At 38.4% G+C, this 21,693-nt stretch overlaps 2 protein-coding genes across 3 annotated transcripts; both read left to right on the forward strand.

Annotated features, from left to right (window-relative positions):
- The first annotated feature begins 668 nt into the window (after nt 1-668).
- tbcb (tubulin folding cofactor B) lies at nt 669-7,228 on the forward strand. 2 transcript variants are annotated; one of them, XM_037119069.1, is made up of 7 exons: nt 669-815; nt 1,406-1,549; nt 2,479-2,622; nt 3,117-3,213; nt 3,499-3,690; nt 4,706-4,778; nt 4,897-5,011. In XM_037119069.1, exons 2-7 carry the CDS (start codon nt 1,442-1,444, stop codon nt 5,009-5,011), a joined length of 729 nt encoding a protein of 242 aa, XP_036974964.1. In that variant the 5' UTR covers nt 669-815; nt 1,406-1,441. The 2 variants fall into 2 exon arrangements, with proteins under 2 accessions (XP_036974964.1, XP_036974954.1); XM_037119059.1 differs by having other exon boundaries at nt 701-875; nt 4,897-7,228.
- A 1,220-nt stretch (nt 7,229-8,448) lies between these two features.
- On the forward strand, nt 8,449-20,113 carry clptm1 (CLPTM1 regulator of GABA type A receptor forward trafficking). Its single transcript, XM_037119026.1, has 14 exons — nt 8,449-8,602; nt 12,187-12,317; nt 13,927-14,041; nt 14,251-14,409; nt 14,594-14,711; nt 14,810-14,895; nt 15,534-15,654; nt 15,765-16,009; nt 16,212-16,305; nt 16,386-16,576; nt 16,822-16,917; nt 17,037-17,172; nt 18,243-18,410; nt 18,622-20,113. The coding sequence occupies exons 1-14, from the start codon at nt 8,552-8,554 to the stop codon at nt 18,804-18,806; spliced, it is 1,896 nt and encodes a 631-aa protein (XP_036974921.1). The 5' UTR covers nt 8,449-8,551; the 3' UTR covers nt 18,807-20,113.
- The last annotated feature ends 1,580 nt before the right edge of the window (nt 20,114-21,693 follow it).

The raw sequence follows: 21,693 nt of genomic DNA on the forward strand, positions 1-21,693 counted from the left end.
CCATAAAGTCAAAAATTCAAGAAACTCAAGTACAACCTTTCCAGATTTCATGCATGATTGGAGTTACTGACCACAATTTATAACAACCAACAAAAAATAAAAAAATAAAAGCCCACCCCTATAAAGCCCTATAAAAAACATGAGGAACAAACACAGTAGACTGCCTTCAGAGTGTTTTATTGTGAAATTTCAACAAACACGTACAGTGGGAATGATTGGGTGTATCTTTTAAGACCTTCACTTTGCTCTAGGACCATGCTTACCCTAGTTACTGTAGTTCAGGCGCAACGAAAATCAGACAGCACTCACTTTACCGCAGTACATTACTGAGCCAGAGATAAATTATGGCTAGAGATCGATATTAGTTAAAATACAGTGCATAAGTATGTCTCCTCATTACAGGGTGGTTAGTGACTGCTTGAATGTATTGTGCTTAAAATATTCCTCAAAAGGAAACTTTGTTCAGTCTTCAACCTTAAACTGTAGGACAGCGCCACTGTGTGGAAATATCAACGCTCGCATTCACTCCTGAGTGATGATTGGTTTTCGGTTGTGTCAATCCACTCATAAGTAGGCGGAGCTGCAGGGGCTCTTTCCCCTCATATCGTAACGCTATTGGTTGAGTTCACTTCCTCCCTGATGTGATTGGTGTTTCTCCTGTCTGGGGGCGGTACAACCATAGACATATAAAGATCTCTTTATATGTCTATGGGTAGAACGTTCCAGAGCTGGGCGTAGCAGGAATTGATGTCGTAAAGTGGCACAACTACATCCCATCAAAACGTCAAGCCGCTGCGATTGTTCTGCTTTGAAAGGTGGATATTGTGTCGAGTGGTCTACTTCGAGCCTAACACCACTAGAAAATACACCTTTTTGTGAGTAACTGTCGTCTAAGAAACAACTTACCGTCTAGTCGATGGTGCGCAGTGTTTCCAACGTGACTCTGGTGATGCTAGCCACCCAAACAGTTAGCATGTCTGTAGCTAGCTATCATAGCTATTATTGTAGCTAACCCGCTAGTTAAAATACGAAAAGTAAACGTGAAACTTAGATACAAAACACAGTTTATAAAGCGTGTAAACATGATAGATCAGGACTGGAATGGTCCACGTCACGATGATCGTTATTCTAAAGGCTAGTAATTGTGTAAGTCATCAATGGTAACAAGGAAACAGCAAACTTATCTACGAGTTGGGAGTGGGCTCGTGTTTGACGGTCTTTATAGAGTATTTCATATAAATTGCATTGACAGAAGTTAAAGTTTACTTTCTGTCGGCAGTAAATAGTCAGGTCCCTGCAACGGGACAACGGGAAATCATCTGTTTACAGTGTGTGTTTGCAAGTGAGAGATTGTGTATCCATTTCATACACTGGCTAATGTGTCTCATTGTTTGTTTCTTGTCAGCCTTTGACCATCAGCCGTGTCCATACCATCGGCACAATGGAAGTAGTAACCAATCCGACTGTGAATGTGCGCCTCACAAGCACCCTGTCTTCCTTTGAGGTGCAGCGCAGGTTCAACAGAGGGATCAGTATAGCAGAGCTGAAGGTGAGACTCTGCGTATCTTACATCATACATTAAACACCTCAAAATATGCACATTTAATGTTGGGTTTTGACGTACCTAACCTGCACAGTAATGTAATGTTGAGATAGTTGTCTAGTGTTCTGCCCTCCTCCTATAGCAGTAGTTTTCAATCCTTTCACGCCAAAGCCACACCAAAAGGAAAACCGAAGCCTTCAGACTTACCTGTGTTCATATTCAGGCAAAATAGCCCCTATAGTTTGTATCCAAACACAGGGTGCTTTTTTCAATAAAATTCAGCTGAATCCAGTGCTTCTCAGCTTGAGCTTTCAGAGAGAAAGCAGGACTGGAGTGCACAGATATATTTGCAGCCTTTAATTGTGCAAACAAACAATAAAATGTACAATTAAAGGCAGCACATTTATCAGTGTGCGCCAGTCCTCCTCCTTCCCCCATTACATGTGTTTTTCTCATTGCTCAGTGCATGTTTATTTATATCTACCAATTCAAAATACAGTTAAACACGTAATTGTAATACTCATGAAATATTTATGAACAACATTATTCGAGAATTTATTTGAAACGCACACATTAGATTTAAAATGAGGTCATCTGAAGTAATCAGTCTTCTGCCTTGTTATCTTCCTTCACACTGGCTGTCAATGTTGTGTTAAATTGATAATTCCCACCAACTAATAATTGGGTGATTGCTGAGATACTGCAGTTCCCTGGAAGGTTTTCAAAGGATTGTGAGTGTAGAGTATGCCTCTGTATTTTGAAATGAATACATACAAAGTAGTGATTATAGCAAATCAATAACTTTTTCATTAGATGTTTGCATTGCATTAATTATGTATGGTTGTAAAAAAAATCCCACAGCACACCTGGGGTTGCCTCACACATCATTTGGGATACACTGATTTAAAGACTGTTTTTGTATAAATTGTGATTAGGCAAAGTTGGAGATGGTTGTAGGCACATCTGCTTCCACCATGGACCTGGAATTGTTCAGTGTCACTGACAAATTCCTGCAGAAAATGGACGACAATGATGCTTTGCTGGGTTCCTATGCTGTGGATGATGACTCCAGAATACACGTATGTACACGTATATTGCCTAGTTCGAAAACACTTTTCATACAGTGTTCTAGACAGACCACTTTCATATTGTAGTAAAAATTACAGCTAGCAACAGGTTTTCAGATCTGTCTTTGCCTCCAAATCCAATTCTGTCATCTTGTAGGTAAATCAAATTTGCCTTGGCTGAAGTAAAACTTCTGGCAATTTTCATCAAGATTTGCCCAGACGCTTTTCACTGTCCAAAGTTTGCAGTAAAACAGTTGTGAACTGGTTTGACAATGAGATCCATGGTAAATGTTTAACAACATTTTTTTCCTTTTCACTTCGGGGTACTTTTGAGCACATAAGTTCACTAACAAGCGAGAGTTTTTAAAGCAGTTGCATTACTGTGGATCTGTAACCTTGCTTGTATCAAACTGTAGTAATATATTTGCAGCTTTTGACTGCTTAGAACTTTCATAAACTGGTAAAGTGTTTATTTTTAAGTGTTTGTGTCTCTTCCTGAATCTCAGGTTACTGATAGAAGTGGAGGGAAGCTGGGCGAGTTCGATGATGTTTCCAAAGTGGAGAAGTTTGAAATCTCACATGAAGCTTATGAAAAGAGGACAGGTACAGTCTGACATCCTTAAGCTTCTGTACAATGTTTAACTATCTCAAACTTTTACTGTGCTTTCGGTATTAAAGAAGTACGAATTTATGATCAAAATGGGGCTACTGGATAACATTATTTTTGCACAATGAATACAATAGTAAACATTTTTGCTGAATTTAATAGTTGGAAATTGACCATTAAATATAAATCATTGCATCAAGACAATAATTGGTAAAGCATGTTGTAACAGATTTATCTAACCTCATTTGATAGATTGTGTTTTGCTGCATTCTCTCCTTCAGATTCAGCCCGATCATTCATGAAGAAACATCGTGTTGGCCACTTCAACGAGGAAGAAATGGCCAAGAAGAAAGCTGAGCAAGCTGCTCGACAGGAGGAACAGAAGGCTGCTGCTGATGCCATTTCTGTTGGCAGCAGATGTAAAGTGCAGGTCCCTGGGCAACCAACAAAGCTTGGCACAGTCATGTATGTTGGTGAGTGGCTAAAACCTAGCTGGCACACTTTCTGTAGAACATTGGTTTAAATCCTGTGCAACTCAGGGTTTCCTCTCTGAATATGTGGGCTTTGTTGTACTTTGTGGTGGCCCAATACACAATCACACAAACAACGCAGGAAGAATTGTGGGCCAAAATTCAAAATTTTGATGTCTGATAAAATGTTAGAAAATTTTACATAACACTGAGGGCATAAGAGTTAAGATGTTATTTAAAGGATAATCTAACTAGGCATGTGTCTTGTGTTAATGGCAACAGTATTCAAGTTAATTTACTTCTGGAGGAGGTGGAGTGATATGGGCACTACAGCAGTGCATGTGTCAACTCACAGTCTGAGAGGAGAGCAAAAAAATGCAGTTGGTGCTGATGCATTGATTCACCAAAAATTCACAGTTACAAATATGTTAGGTATCGGTATCTATCAATATTGGATATTTTTGACAACGCTACTGAGTTTTAGGAGACCAACAGTAACTGCTAGATTGGGTGCTGAAGTGTTTCTTGTGCTGGTGTGTCTCAATTGGAAGGATCTGATCAAAATTGATAAATCTTCAAAAAATGTAAATTTAACATGTTTTTTCCTGGTATTGTTAGTAATGAAGACTGAGAATTATGGATCATAACAACAACAACACCAGCGGCTGGAATGGCACTCAGTTGAATACATACCTCTAACAAGGCACAGAAGTCCCCTTTTTTCACACATACTGTAGATACCAGCCCCATAAATTATTACATCAAGATCCATGCATTATTCCTTGAGAAATGAATAGATTTATTGAAACATTCCCTAGCTCGCAATGTTAAAGACTGTGAGGAAAAACTTCTCCAGACAAAAAGTTAATCCTACATGGAAGTTTCGTGAAAATCTGTTGAGTAGTTTTTGTGTCATCCTGCTGACAAACCAACAAACCAATGGACAGACACAGGTTAAAACATAATCCTCTAGACAGAGGTACTTGGTGTAAAAATGATTTTGTAACATTCATTGCAGGTACCACGGATTTCAAGCCAGGCTACTGGGTAGGAGTGAAGTACGATGAGCCCCTGGGAAAGCACAATGGAATGTAAGATCAAAATCTTTTCTTTTTCTTCTTTTTTTTTTTTTTTTTTTTTTGAGCAATGCGTAATTTTGATCATGTTAGTCTTGATTTTCTAATTGATCCTGTCTTTTTGTCCCCACAGTGTGGAAGGGAAGCAATACTTTGAATGTGAGGACAAATATGGTGGATTTGTGAAGCCCCTAAATGTGACTGTGGGAGACTTTCCTGAGGAGGATTATGGTTTAGATGAGATGTAGGATTGTAGTAACTGCAACAAAGAGTGTTTTCTTTCCTGAAATTTGAGCGTCGACTTCCCGCTGTTCTCCATTCACCAACAAGAGATGACGGACAGTCACTATTTCAACAAACTAAATTTTTGTTTTCGTTTTTTGCTTCTCTGGAAGGCATGATCCAAAGAGTGGCGCATGAAGGTTTTTATAGGTTCAAGTTCTCTCTCACTAACAGCAATGTAACCTGATAGAGATGAATGTCAGGAAGGACATGTCTTGGTGTGCTGGATCTGATAATAACATGGGATAATCATTAGAGGAGCTCAGACCAACGTGTTCTGAGAAAGGAGAGGGTTTAGTTGCATGCAAGGCAGCATAATGAAGGTTAATATGTAGTCCTTCACTTCACGCACTTCTGTTCAATTTCATTTTGGTTGGTTTGGTAGTACTTGCTCCTTTCATTAGATGGGAGTCTTCTTTGTAAAAGTCTGTAGTGGCAACTTCAACTCATCTCATTCAGTTTCAGTTTGTACAAAGATGATTGTATATAACTGTTTATAGTTGACTGTAGTAGAATTTTTTTGAAGACTGTAAATTGCTGATGGGTTGTACAAGGATTGGACATCTGTATGTTGAAGGAAAAATCCCCTGTTCAAAATACTTTGACACTAAAACACAAAGTGGAATTGTACCTTGATTTCCTAATAGGATGGCATATGCTGTGTATATATCTCTAATTGACTCAAACTGGACAAACGTTTTCAGGTTATTGACTATTATCTATTTAATTCATGTTTGGCAGACCTGAAATTCGTTGATCAATAAATAAATCCTCACCAACAGGAGCCTCAATAGTCAATAATAGAGTGCAACACAGCTGTTAGTTGTAATTTAGATTCAGGGGCACCACCTTTTAACTTTTCCTAGTGAAACTATGTGTTCCTGTTTGCTATAGTGTCAGTTATTGTTCTCTCGGTTTACAATGCCTGGAATAAGAGAGTGAAAGTTTGCAAGGGTAGATACTTCCATTTTAAACCACTTTAAATTCCTTACATTTCATTTTGTGTTTGTATGTCATATTTAAACCAGTCCCATTTTTAGGTTTCCAAATGAGTATAAGATGTAATTCTCCTTTATTTTGATCTGATCGAATTCCTCTTGTTAAATGTGAAATTGAATGCATTTGAATATTTCCTGTTTATATTGAAACACTGAAATAAAAAAGAATGTTTCAAGTTTAAAAACTTGAAATTTGATTATTTTTTAATTAAAATGTTATCATTCAAATCTAATTAATCTACTAAATTCCAATGGAGCTCTCCTGTATACAAACGTATGACAACATCTGCCAATCCATCCGTTAGCTATACCCACTGTTCCTGGATGAATTTATGCAATGTTATTGGAACATAGCCAGTGAAGTCATTTCCTCCAAAATTGACAAATTGAATAAATAATCTATAGACATGTCTCAGTCTGAACTGTGAAATCGAATTTGATCGAACTGCACGAAAGAGTAATAATTTACATTCAGTTTGAGTCTTGCCTAACAGGCAATTTTATCAAAATATTTTTTGATAAAATATTATGAATATAGTGACGTATAAGCAAGACACATTGAAATTCCTGCAGTTGTACAATCTGTTAGCATTTACTCCTTAATATATCTTTCATTCACTGGATAGTATGACAGTGTTTTTGTTCAGGTGGGCTCTGAAGTAAACGGTCATTCAGAGGAGATGTTATATTCTGAAACCTGTTTGTGTTTCCCATTTGCAGCATTAGTACAAAATGTGTCTATGAGATATTCAGTGTACCATATTCTTTTGACAACCATTGATACCAGGTTGACCATTAAAGAAATGTTTCAAAACAAGGAACAGAAAAACCTACAAAACTTTGATTTTTTGCTCTATATGGTGCTGTTTATCATCTTGTGTTCAGTCTCTGAACCGTCATCAGACACTCTGCTTTTGTACATTTCAAATGAAAAGTATGCCTTATTTATGCTTTATTTTATGTGACCAGTCCAGAAACTGTTAACATGAAGTTTACAAAAGAAATGTAAATTAATTATTTTTGTGGTTTCTTTTCAATGAAATGTCATAATCATGCATACAAAAAGTAAAAATGTAGTGCTGTGCTCTTTTGCTTTTTTTAAACTGTTATTCTCTAAGGTGCTGGTGTTACTATGTGCCAAAGGGGGCCACAAAACAATAAAAATGATTTGCCAGTACACATATTCATCGGACTTTGTATTTGTTTATTCTCATTTCTCCCTGCGGTTTTCTGCTTTTGTGTTTCTGAGGCAAAGTTTTTTGTCTATATTAATAAAAGTGACTTGGCATGACAGGAAAGTAACATAAATGTGTGGTGAAAGCATATAAAACATCTTCAAGGAAATGTCCTTATTTAATTATTTACTCTATATTACTTGTTTTACTGACAAATGAGTAGTACTAATGCAGTTATGAACAGTGAAGTTTGAAGTTTGAACAGTGAAAATACAGACATTTAAAATTACTCTCCCTGAAGAAATTGCATCCAAGACAATGGTACCACTCTCTTTAGTGAATATGTAGAGGCACACACTGTGCAGAATATTCATTGTATTGTGTGCACTGTAAGTTCTTTATTACAAAAAGAAAGAGAGCATATTAAACATTGATGAGACAAAAAACGGAATAGCCAGGGGTATGTTTGTTACATTACACAATCAAATAATCAAATAAATAGGTATGCTGAGGGTTTTAACAGCCTTTTTATTATTAGAATTAGAGATGACTTTTAATTATTATTAAACAACTTAATGGAAAATAACATTTTTTTTTAAAAAAAATACTGAAGTTACATTCATGAGTGAAATGTTTAATTAAAACATACATACCTGCTGATGACCCTCATGAAGGCCACAAGCTGAAATGTGTCAGTCACCAGATGAAGTTCTTCATACTGCAAGTGTGGCTGAAGTTTTTAACCTTTTCAGACTTTTTCCTCTCGTCCAAGCACCTTTGAAGTAGCGGAACTCTCCATCTGCTCCTAAAATATTCATTGTATAGAAGTATAATCAGGAATGGGTAATTTATATATAAAAGCACGGAAGGCACTTGTTTCAGAATTGAATTAGCACATTCACTTATTATTATTAATGATGAATTGACATATACATTTATGTTGTAACTACACGAAGTACAGCTATACTGCTGTGTAAAATGCAGTATTTGTCCATGAAATGCTGTGAAGCACAAGTAAAACAAGTTGTCCAGGTTCCATTTTTAGTTTTTCGAAAGCTTAAATTTTTTTGTTTGTTTGTTTGTTTTTTTTGTTTGTTTGAGTCACGCGTCCAAAGCTGCATGACTGGGCACAGTGTTTCGTGCTGTTTCATCAGCCTTGTCACAAAAAGCAGCTTACAATATTTATCAGCCTCACATTCTTCATCATCATCCCCCCTCCAGAAGACTCGCGTCACTCCGATGACGCTACAACTGAGATCTCGCGAGACCTAGCGCGGTTTCCCAGCCAGAAGTGTGGTGGAGTGGTGTGTGTGCGCGACAGAGACAAGGAAAGATGGCGACGCAGGAGAGCGAAGCAACTAAAGCTACCGTGAGCAACGGCGAGGTAAAATGAATGACACTCTCACTGCATCATATCCTTTTCTCGTCCAGAGTGAGGGGGTCGTTTTTTGTTTGTCTGAGCGATGAGTGCGGGCCCGTGAACGTTTAAACATGTTACCGATGGTTACACGAGCCCCAGTGACGTTGTCAGTGCCGGTTGGTTTTAAAACGACCCCCTCCTGTCGTTAACGATGGGTTGAGAAATCCTGCCTGTTAGCGAGCAGATGTACGGAGTGAGGACGGTGCTAATTGTCACGTTGAAATATACGTTCGCGTGAAATTGGCACGATAATGAGTCGGCTGAGAGCGTGATATTGTGAGGCAGCTGACTGCTGCAGTGTGTCAGTTAGCTAGCTATCACAAGGCCTGAACCTGAGCGACGCAGCTCGGCTTGACTAACCAGGCCAGTCTGGAGCAGCTAGCACACATTTCTTACCCACTCCTAGACTTTATGTCACCTGTCTTTCACTTACAGCCATCGCAGGGAAAACTTTCACCTTTATGTGCATTTTAAAAGTCTCACCGTAAAGATTCACCTGGCAGTTTAACATTGACAGGTTAGATGAATCAGGTGTAGCTATAGTCAGATTTGGCTAACCCAGGAAAATGCTTTCTTAAATAGGTATAACAGCAGTTGTTAGAGGTAATTTAGGCAGTATCCAGCCAACGAGCTAATATTTCCGGATTGACAAATGTATGTCACAAGTTACTGGAGGTCAAAGTGAATCATCACTCTCTCGAGGCAATCGGTGCTTTCTCATATGATTAACCACGGTCGGTCTGTCTTTTGCCAGACAAACTAAATGATTGATAGTAACACAAAACCCTAATATCATCAGCAAACACATTGTGAAGCTCTAGACAATGTTTAGCATTTTTAGCAGTTCACTAGTCATTTTTTTTATACCAACTATCATGTCCACTCAATTGTTTTAGGGCTAGGTACAGGCTACCTTTTTAGTTTTAACCCTAACCCTTACCCTAGAAGGTAATTTGGGTTTTTTTTAAGCATCACTTTACACTGCTCCTGTATGATCATTACATTGAAATTGCAGAGATAAGCAAAGATGTAGCAAGGAGAAATCCCTGACAATCTCAGAAAAATCAATAAGGCTGTTCAATAGGTATAGCTGCAGCAATGAATTGATTAGTTGTCATATATTGAATTAGTCATCAACTATTTTGATGATCAAGCAATCCGTTTGAGTTACTTATTTAAAGAAAATTCAAAATTTCAGCTTGTTAAAATTGAATATTTTCTGGTTGCTTTACTCCTATGAAACTGAATATATTTGAGTTGTAGACTAAACAAGACATTGGAGGACTTCATTTTCCACTCGGAAACAGTGATTGATATTTTAATTTTTCCCCATTTACTGATAGTTTATGGACCAACCAAGTAATTGTTTAATAGAGAAATTAATCACCAGGTTCATCAATAGTAAAAACACTCGTTAAATTCAGCCCTATAAACATTTACCACTCATTTGTAGGTTAACCAGCATGTCAGTCTCTTACAACTATGTAAGAGAAAGAAAGTAGTAGCAAGTTTTTGTCTTGTTCATGGAGCAGATTTTTCTTCCCCATACAGTTGGTATTTTTAGGGCTGAAAATACCTGCATAACAGTGCTTGAATGTTAAACAAGTCTGGTATTGTTACAGGTTGACACAAATGAATCTTCCACAATATCAGATGATCTTTGATTCAAATTTTAATGGTAATAAACAAGGAAAAGTGGCAGAAATGAGGGCAAGGGTTCAGTGTGTGCCTAGTGTCTCTTTTGTAATGAGATTGCTCTGTCAGGATAAATGCACTATTAGTTTTATAAGAGGCACTTATGTTGCTCTCAGGGCCCTCTGCTATTGAATCAGTTAAAAGAAACTTCAGTGGTATTAATCAAGGGAAAACTTTAACTGGCTAGTGGCCAGATATAACCAGAGGTGTTTGCTCTGCTTTTCATTTTGTCAGTTTTTATGTATTTTCTGCTGAGTATGGTAGTGAAACATGATAAAGTCAGCATCTTTAATGTCTTGAATAAGTAATTAGAATTGTCCTTGTGCAACATCTTACAGTTAACAAATAGGCAGTGCATTAGAGACAGAAAGCATTTAGGGATTAAATATTGACACACATTTCACAGACGTGCCCTTTGTATCCTTAATTATGTTCCTGATATTGCATATTAGTTTGCTTCCTTCTTGTGGAAGATACTGTCATGCCATATGAACTAAGCACTATTAGAACAGTCTCATCCTCTCTGAACTTTATGCCCTTTTTCTGTCAGACACACACATGCAGTGGCAATCCAGTGTCAAGCATTTACTCTTCACTGTGAATAGTTGGTTAATTGTTAATCCGTGTTCAGAGTGTGTAAATTGTAAATTATTATCTTGACCTGGAACAGATGACCTGTTTTTGTTGGTTAGCACAGTGATGATCCGTCTGTGTAAAGATTATTTTGTTGGTCCCTCCAGGAGACAGAGATCCATGTCTCTGATAATAGAATTGCTTCTATTTTAACACAACAGGACATGGCAAGAAGGATGAAAAGCTCTATTCTGGGCCTCTTCCTTGGCCTTGAAATGCATGTTTATGATGGTGACAGTGAGGCCTGTGGCTTTTCACAAACCTTAACATTTTCACTCAGTTCAAGGCCTTCTTGGCACCCTGACAAATGATGATAATCTGCTCAGCGGAAAGCCTTTTTACCTTCGAGCGTTGTTTGATTCTAGAGGCCAACCTCTGGTGTCCCTTGTGTTGGTGACAATAGAGAGAGATTAGACGTTTAGATAGTGAATGAGCCTCATGACTTGGCATGTGCTTGTGTATTGTGTCACTTGAATAGAATGTGGCCTTGCTGGAGGAGTGGGGGGGTCACATCGACACACCGAAGCAATCTAGTGACAGATCTTTACTGCTGATTGTTATTCAAATATGTATGCTGGCACTCATAAGAATCTACCCCAGAACAGTTATTTAAACTATGCAAAACAAAGGCTCTGTGTAGGTCATGAGTTTGAAATAAAATAGTAGGCATGTGCGTGATTAGTCAACTTTGTGATTAAGTGTTGCTACCGTCATTAGTTGGCACCAGAAATGCAGATCTCTGTGTGGAGAGTTCTTCCAGGATGCTGCTCTGCTGATGGTGGTCAGATAGTGGACTGTTTGTTGTGGGATTGTTTTGTTTTTTTGGTTTTTTTTTTTAAAATATTTTGCCTTTTTATAATCACATTTTTGCTACTGGGATATCATTGGATTGCCAAAATTGTTGGCGTTTTAAGTATTGCATGTGTTGTATTTGCCAAGCCCATTTTTCAAATCTGTTTAAATAAACCTGTCCCTTATCTGTACCTTCTGTCCTTGAAGATGTAGTATATACCACCTGTTTTGACTGGAGACTGAGGGTGAATCACTGTCATCACTGTCAGCACTCAGTAAAGTACAGTGGCTACGTCAGATTTAAAGCACATGAGTGGCTCCTTCTAACTGCTAGTAAAGCTTTTCTTGTTTGACTTCATTACTTGATGCCTTCGCTGCTCCATCATTGTGGATTTCTTTGGCCACACTAACATTGTCTGTGGTTGTAGGTGAGCAGCAACGGAACTGCTGCAACAACAGATGACCAGACTGTGCAGGCAGCTGGAAATGCACAGGATCCTCAGCAGCAGCAGCAACAAGCACCTAATGCATGGCAGGTCATTAAAGGAGTGCTCTTCAGGTGAGTTTTTCTTTTTAATCTGGCCGACTCACCCTATCTCTACAAGCAGAGAGTGCCAGCTGATAGGTAAACGCACTTTGACATTATGGGTGAAATTATTAGCAAAATACACAATGATATATCAAAGGGGCTCAAGGACCCCCGCCGACCCCAACTGAACAAACAAGCTATTCTCAGAGCAAAATATGATCCCTAGATCACTGTTGAAGCTGGAAAGATGGCAGGGTCCACCAAATGTAAACAAAGTAAAACAGTATGAAATTGTGTTGTCCTTTAGGGTCAGTTTGTCTGTTCAGTCATAATAACAAAGTTACTTTATTTAGTTTGTTTAGGCAGTCAGTGAAGATTTTTTTCTTCTCCTAAACTACATAGTCTACCTTTTTAAGGTGGAGTCACAATCCATGTAAAAGTGGAAAATTGAATGGAAATTCAGCTTAAGTTCACCTCACTTGCCCTGTCTCTACAGAGTTTGAATCTACAGTACATAGCCTGTCTCTGCCATTTTACATAAAATTGTTTTTTTTTTTTTTTAAAAGGTAGTTTTTAACCTAAACAAGAAAGACAAATAGTTTATTGATGAGTTTTTTTCTCTGTTTTGGTCTAGTCATAAGGGAACATTTTTTCTGGTTTAGCTTTGTGGGTTGTTAAATGTCAGATGTCTAATTCTGATCTGCTCAATGTCCAGTGTGTTCTTTGTATTTACTCTCTTAAATTCATACTGACTGATAGGTCGAAAATCCTGCATTTTCAAGGTAAAATTCATAGCCATGATAATAACCAAACAATTTGTCATATATTACTGAACTGCAGCCTCATAATGTAACATAGACAGCTGAACTCGGAAGTAAGATCGGTGGGTGGATTATTTTGATGTGGTCATTGCTAGGCTTTGATCGAAATGAGTTTTAATGTCTTCCATGAGGTTGAAGAGGGAGTAGCTTTTGATAAGGAGTCATAGGCTAAAAACATGAATATTCACTTGATTGCTGTAGATCAATTTGACTCTTTGGACTATGATTTTTTTCTGACGTGGCCTGTAAAAAAAACAAGCCTGACAAAGAACCCTTCATTATGAATTGAGCTTTGATATCAGACAACAAATGCATTGTTTATGTGTCAGTTCTTCATATTAACCAAACAAGGAAGTACACAAAGGAAGGTAAAGTTACACTAATAAAACTTGAAAGAAAGGTCAATTTTTTAAAAAAATATTTGAAAATATTTCACAATCTTTCTTTGCCAGTCTACTCTTGTGTTCAGCTTTGACCTCTTGACTCAAGAAGTCAAATCTCTTTTGATCTTCCACTGATTTTATTTTGTTTTTATGATGCATTAACATCACTCAAAGTCTGAATGTAATGCAGTTTGACTGGATTCAGTTAAACCAGATTAGCCTCCATGTGGTTTTACTCTACTGGAGCATCTTTCCAGATCTCTAGAGAAGAGGAGTTTTTTTTATGCTTGTAAGCCCAGTATTTCACCTTTTACAATGAAATTTAAGGGTTAATCCAATTTTCTTCCTTTTCTACTTTTGTTTCCTCCCCTTATCAGAATTCTTTATTTTATAACTTTTCTTTTCCTCTTACTCTGTTTTTACATATTCCTCCAGAATCTTCATAATCTGGGCAATCAGCAGCTGGTTCCGTCGAGGGCCGTCCACTCCCGACCCCAGCACACCAGCCGGGGCACCGAGCAGGAACTTATTCCCCAAGGAGACCCTCATGGTATTACACCCGTCACCTCAGCCTGCTGCCTTGTCTGCACGGCCAGCTGTTTCATTAAACATGTTGTAATTGATTTGAAGCATTCTCAAACACTCCTCATACTCTGATCCCCTCAAGTATGTGATATCGCACCCTTTCAGAGTAACTCACTTGCTCTCCCCTGACACTGTAATATCATAAACACCGCTATTTTCTCACCTTTCCTGCAGGACATGTATGTGTATGTGTCCCAGGATGAGGTGTTCTCTGACTTCAACAACACAGAAGCCCTGTTCTGGTTCCACAGAGACCTGGTCTATGGAGACTGGACCACGGGGGAGAACGGAGATGGCTGTTATGAGCACCATAAGGAGATGGAGATCCCAGAGGTGGGGATGACTGAGGGTGGAAGGGAGGTAGATGTATAGTGAGCAGGTGGGATTAGTTTAGTAAAAGAGGTAGATGTACGTAAAGGCAGGGAAGATGGGTTTGTAATGAACTTGACAGATTTGTACTGTAGATGGATCCTGTCTGAGACTCTGACACAACCTCCTATTTGGTGTTTCCTTGCAGACGGTGCAACAGAACGGTTCCTTGTACATGCACGTCTACTTCACTAAAAGTGGATTCCACCCAGACCCCAAACGCAAGGGGCAGTATCGCAGGCTGGCAACCGTTCATGCAACACGAAGTAAGCGCATTTGGAATACCCATTTAAAACTTAAGCTGTAATAAAACAGTGACACATTATGATTTCTTTGTTGTAATCTATGTCTTTTACCCTTTCAGTGCTGAATAAATTCAAGCGAAGAAAATTTCAGAAGACCAAGAATCTGCTAACGGGAGAGACGGAAGCAGATCCCGAAATGATCAAGGTTACTGGATTTTATGTTTTAATTTTTTTTTATTTTGTGCACTGTAGAGCTCGACCAATAAATCAACCTGATCAGCTGATATTAGCTTATTGTAGATACAGCATCAGTCTGTCAGCTGGTACGTTGCATGATAATTGAAGTACAAAGTCAGAGGTTATTTTGTAGTATTGTATTTTTTGCTGGCGCATTTATGAGCTACTGGCTTGTGACATCCCCACCATCAGTTTGTAAGTCCTGGAACATTTTGTAGGTAGTTGTGTAGCAGGCTAAAAAGGCTTTTTGAAGCAGTTACTTTTGGTAAGAAGGAACCAAAAAACATTCTCTTCTAAAAAAAGGTTGAATTAGAGGTTGTGTTTCATAAATTTGAATGATCCAATTCATGCTCTTTCAGAAATGGCTTAATCAAGGCCTGAATTACTTTAAAATGTTTTATTATAGATTTCATTGTTTGACAAAAACACTGCTCTGTGTGTCCGTATCAGTTAGTAATAGTGTCACCATTATGTAGTTTGTCCACCAGAGAGCGATGACAAGGTTTTTTCCCAACCTTAAAATGTCAGATGTGGTCAGATTGTACAAAAGGGATCTATATTAATGATATGATTTTTTTTTTACAATAAATCTATCTGTTTCTTCAGAGGGCAGAGAGCCATGGTCCAGTGGAGATCATCTCTCATTGGCACCCCAACCTTACCATCAACATGGTAGATGACCACACTGCTTGGGTCAAAGGCTCTGTGCCCCCTCCTCTAGACCAGCGTGAGTTCCTCCCACTAGCCCTTATGTCATTTACTTCACCAAACCTACAGTAGCAATTTAATGCACCAGATAATGACTTTCCCCCTCTATTTCTACTCTTCTACCCCTAGATGTTAAGTTCGATGCAGTAAGTGGCGACTACTATCCCATTGTGTACTTCAACGATTACTGGAACCTTCAGAAGGACTACTATCCCATCAATGACACCCTGAAAACACTCCCGCTGCGCCTCTCCTACTGCCCGCTGTCCTTGTGGCGTTGGCAGCTGTATGCTGCCCAAAATGCACGCTCACCATGGAACTTCCTCCCTGAGGACACCTATGAGCAGTCTGATGAAGATCAAGACTCTGTCAAGGTGAGAGCTCGAGGGTCACAGAGACAGAAAACTAAAAGAAAATAATTGTTAGATGTGATGACAGACTTTTTTTGCCACAGGTTTGTTTTTGGGTCCCTTAAAGTTGAATTGCAATAATAGTTCTTATTTGGGTATTTATATCATGATACATGGGAGAAAAAACTTAAGATTTAATAAATAAAAAAAAAAAACTCTTTTGTAGGTGGCCCTTCTGGAAACCAACCCATACCTTCTGGGTCTCACCATTGTTGTCTCCATCGTGCACAGCATCTTCGAGTTTCTTGCTTTCAAGAATGGTAAGGTCACCACAGCTGGTTTATACTGACAACAAAAGAATAGCTTGCAGAGCTCGAACTCACGTCCATCTCCTCCTCAGACATTCAGTTCTGGAACAGCAGACAGTCTCTAGAAGGCCTTTCGGTGCGCTCCATCATCTTTGGAGTTTTCCAGTCTCTGGTGGTGCTGCTCTATATTCTGGACAATGAGACCAACTTTGTGGTGCAGGTCAGCGTCTTCATCGGCCTCCTTATTGACCTGTGGAAAATCACTAAGGTCATGGACGTCAGGGTAAGTCAAAACAGCACTTTTTTTTCATGCACAGTTTTAAAAACTCAGTCAGAGTCAGTTGCCTCCTGTTCTACATCTTTCAAAAATAAGTGCAGCCTATTTCACTGATGGTGAACAAGTAGATGTGTTGAGATGTTAAATTGGACATATTGGCTGTAAAAGAAAACTTTCCTTTCCTTCCCTTTTGTTACTTATTACTATGTTTGGCCTTGTTAAAGTTATCACCTTTTTTTGTCTTTCCCTAGTTGGACAGAGAGAACAAAATCGCAGGAGTACTCCCAAGATTGGTATTTAAAGACAAGTCAACATATGTGCAGTCTTCAACCAAAATCTACGACGATGTAAGTAAAATAAATACTCAACTGCAAGGGCAAACCCAAATGTACATTTCTCTGCTGATCTTGATGAGATAAGACGAGTATGTCGATGTCATTCCTTTTCTCTCCTGTTCTGTGAACAGATGGCCTTCAGGTACTTGTCGTGGCTGCTCTACCCTCTGTTTGGCTGCTATGCCATCTACAGTTTATTGTATGTAGAGCACAAAGGCTGGTACTCATGGGTACTCAGCATGCTCTATGGCTTCTTGTTAACCTTTGGTAAGTTCTTCAAAAGCATTTATATACTCCACTGCTTATCATTTTGTCTTGAATATTCGGAATTAGAACTCTATACATCAGCTGAAAACTGAATGTTCTGTATCATTTTCTTTTTAATAGTAAAACAAAAACATTATAGTATAAATAACTAGAAAAACACTGCGACCCTTAAGCACCTGTTTGAAGTCAGGGTCATCTCAAAGACACAGGCTGTCGTTTTGGACCCTCAACATCCTTTAACATCCTTTCTACTCTCCAAAAGGTGGTACTAATGGATACAGATTCTCCTTTGTTCCATTTATTGTGTTTATAACAAACTATATAATTGTATGCCATCACAGAGTGATCGTGACACTGTAGGAGATACATATAGATACTGTGCTGTGTTTGTCTATAAAGCTAATTGCCCCTCAGGGGTTTAAAACTAATTCTACTAACTATGAAAAAGGAGGAAAGATCGAGAGAGTAGAGGTGTTTATATGTCAGAAATTATTTTGACAATTTATGTGTGTGCAATGTAGCTGTGGATAAATTATGAATTATTTTCTTTGAGAATCAGTGAAAAGTTTATTTTAGAAATATAAAACAAGAAGATAATATGTAGGAGTATAAACTCAGGAAAACAGTTTTTAATAGGCAAATGTTGTCCTTACAGATTTTGTTGAAATGGACAATAATTTGATATAATAATGAAGTAGCAGACAGACAAAGTATTTAGTTAGAATTCAACATCAATTCTTCAGTAACATTCTTAACTCTCTCCCTGGATTTTTCAAATGTTTTATTCGCATCATGCGTTATTGATTTCACTCTCTGCTGTCACATCACGCCCGACAGGGTTTGTTCCTGTTTATGTCAATCTATTTTTAAAGGCGAGATGAGGCTCGTTATTGTTGTCTCTCTTAATTATCTTGTCTCCAAGTGGATGTTTCAATACTTGCATAATGGTTACGTATCCAACTCCCAGCAGCCTCTCCTAATGTGCCGTGTATTAATAGACTCCAGGAGTGCAGTCATGCCTGCGGCTGTACCTAACAGTTACATTCCTCTCTGTCTTCTTTTGGTGTTAGGTTTCATTACAATGACGCCGCAGCTATTCATCAACTACAAAATGAAGTCTGTGGCCCACCTCCCGTGGAGGATGCTCACCTACAAGGCTCTCAATACCTTTATTGATGACCTGTTTGCCTTCGTCATCAAGATGCCCATGATGTACAGGATAGGATGCCTCAGAGACGGTATGTCTTCCTTGATTTGGATGTTTATGTTTTGTATTTTTTGGAAGTTAACTGTGCACTTCAATTGGATGTGCAGTCAAATAATCTTTACCATGAATTCCTTTTGGGATGTGAATGCAGCATTAGTGTGATTTAAATGTAAAGTCTACCTTAGTTGTTGTGGGAATAATGCATTGGAAAAAGTGTTCCTCACGGTTTCTCTTTCCTGCAGATGTGGTCTTCTTCATCTACCTTTACCAGCGCTGGATCTATCGGGTTGATCCCAACAGGGTCAATGAGTTTGGCACTAGTGGAGTAGACCTCAACCAGGACAACACAGCAGCAGTAGACGCTGCTCCCAACGCAGCAGCCGCCGCCGTCACAGACAAACCAGAGGGGGAGAAGAAGAACGATTAAGCAGGACCACGCCCTTATCCGCCTCCTTGACCCTCACTGCTGGGGGCAAAGATGACTTGTGGAAATTAGGCAGGCAGAGAGGGGAGTTGTCGTTTAGCTGTCACAGACGCCACAAGAAAAAAAAAAATGCAGTTCAACTGTTCCCTCTGATTTCTGTGTGGACCCACAGAGAATCATATTCAGTGTAGACTTGGTAAATTCTTACTTCTGTTCCCCGCCCTCTCGTTTTGCAGTTCAAGTGAAGTAAAACAAAACGTGATGTACTGTATTCTGTATGATTTCTCAGAGGGTAATAATGTCTTGGAGTAGAGGCTGGGAGGGGAACAGGTCGCAGTTCCACAACTTTTTCTTTTTATACAGGGAAGAAAGAGGCCAAGTGCAACTTTTGTTCTTTGTGTAGATTCCTTGTGATTTTTTTCTTTTCATTCCATGTGAGCACCATCTTTCAGATTGCCTGGAAACTGGTGAGTAGTGCTGGAGGAAACTGGAAAGATCCTGAGCCACGGCGGAGGCCGGTTCCTGAAAAAGAGAGGTGGTGACTGGAAACGAGATCCAACAAGACAGTTACTACTACCCTCAATTTTAAACAAATGGTTAATGTTCTAAGCTTGAACATAAAAAATAACAGCCTTGTTGGTATTAATATAAATATATTAATATTGTCAATGACTTAATTTTTGTTTTTCAGTCACTGAAACATTATTTTGTATTTCCTCAGACTGTACAGAATCTCAGCTTGTCATGTTAATAATACCGATGTCAAACCTGTCTAGCCAATAGCTAATCTGCAAGTCTAATTTTTATTTCCCCCTCAGCCAGATGACTGGTTTGCAAATTGTTTCACGTTCACGCTCCAAAGCAGATCACCTTGATATCCACAGTGGAGACGGGTGTCAGGTGTGTGCTGGAAGATTGGCAGTGTCTCTTGTTTTAATTTTGAGTGCTGTAAATCCTGAAACAAAGAGGGTTCCATGTTGGTACATATTAAATTTTGATTCATTCATGTTTATAGTAAAACTTATGTGTGATTTAAAATGTCTATACAAAGCTTTTTTGATTTTACTGGGTTGAAGAACAATGTTTTTTTTGCATGAACCTTAACTTTTAGTCTCTTTTGTTGTCTTGCTTATACCGCATGCATATTATTATGTGGTTATGCCTTTCTACTCTCTGGAGGATTGAGTTATAGATCGCAACCAGTGACCAATTTCGTTCCTAATTATTCCTACAATGCAAAAACTCCGACTCTTACCAAGCATAACTTCTAGTCAAAACTATCTCATTACACTAAAGATAGATGGGGCTCATTTTTAGACTGTTTGCACTTGTGGTTTTTACTCGGAAAAGTGACTCAAACTTGATTGTTAAAACGGTTGCTGAACTTGAATCTGATCTTTAGTGGGTTTTTTTCCCTCATACCTCTTTTCCAGTGTCTGTGTGGAAAGACAGGTAATGCTGGCACTAAATTTTTATTTTATTTTTTTAGCCTTGAAGTAAGTTATTTTGTCACAGATAATTTAATCCTCTAGCCCTTGACTTTCTTCCCACATCTGTTTTTCTTTCTCTCATCAACTCAGATGGTTAAAAGCAAACCAAAAGTAAATTAGTTGGTCAGTATCCAGCTGGTGCCTGAATGATGTGAAATCGAATTGCAGTCCTGGCATTTGTGTATATGAAGAGAGCTGCAGGCTGGAGATGTTTAACATGGTTTCAAATGCCTTTATGAAGCCTCTGTAGAAACACTTTTCCTAAATCCAAACCCTTAATCCACTGGTGCTGAAATATTTTGAGTTATGACGTAAATAGCCAAGCGATACAGACTAATGACCTGCAGGAGGCCTAAGGTGTGAAAAGCATTCAGTATTTGTTAATAAGATTAGCAGAAATGTTTTCTCTCTCTTGTGAATCATCTCCAAGGTTTATAAAACATTTATGTCTCTTCAAGACGTTTTAAAGATTGACCCACATTGGTTTTTTTGGGGGGACTTTTGCAACAGTTAATAATCTAATCATGCTGTGACCCCATGTTTTTTTTTCTCATCTGTTGCACCACTGCAGCTGACATGAATTATCTGTTTTGTCTAAATGCGAGTCACCGCTTCCTCTAAATGCCCCAACTTTCGCTTTCCATTTCTGTTAAATCGCCGGTACCGTGTCTGAGCAGCAGGTGTCCCTGTTGCACCTCATGTGAGACAGTCGGAGTTGGTGGAAGATGCTGGAACGACGTCACTTTAATGAGGGCAGTTACCAAACGTGAAGAGATGTTACTGGTGTTGACGGCTCTAATTATTTATTTTGAAATCAGGAACTTCCACTTCTCCCTCAGCTTTTTGAAAACAAGGAGGTGCAGCAGGAAACATCTAAAACATTAATTTCTAACAGTTGGAGAAAGAAGAAATGATGATCAGGTATCCTTACAATATAATATGTCCATGGTAAATCATACTTAGGAGGTAAATGTCTATTTAGCTCATAATTCTTACTTTTTATTTTAAAGATAAGACTTTGATCTCATCATATTGAGTTAGTTTATGTCATCATGACTTTAAAATCAAATTTCAAATTTGTATCTGATAATTATGGCTTTATTTCATAATTAGACCTATTCAATCATCAGTTTGACTTTATTTGTCATAACTCTATAACACTTTATATCACGATTCTGTTTTTTCTTAATCCAAATTTTTGTCTCATGATTATGACTTGTCACTTATTATTTCTAATCTCATAGTTTTTTTTTTTTTTATCTCATCATTTAGAATGTTTTTATCCCAACTGTGACATTATGTCTCATAATTAACTTATACCGTATTTTTGTCATCAAGCATAGTTTTCCCCTTATGTTTACTTTAACGGGCAGTAAAGAGCCATTGAAGCTGGCTTTGAC

Source organism: Acanthopagrus latus, chromosome 2 (assembly GCF_904848185.1).
Source record: "Acanthopagrus latus isolate v.2019 chromosome 2, fAcaLat1.1, whole genome shotgun sequence".
NCBI lineage: Eukaryota > Metazoa > Chordata > Actinopteri > Spariformes > Sparidae > Acanthopagrus > Acanthopagrus latus.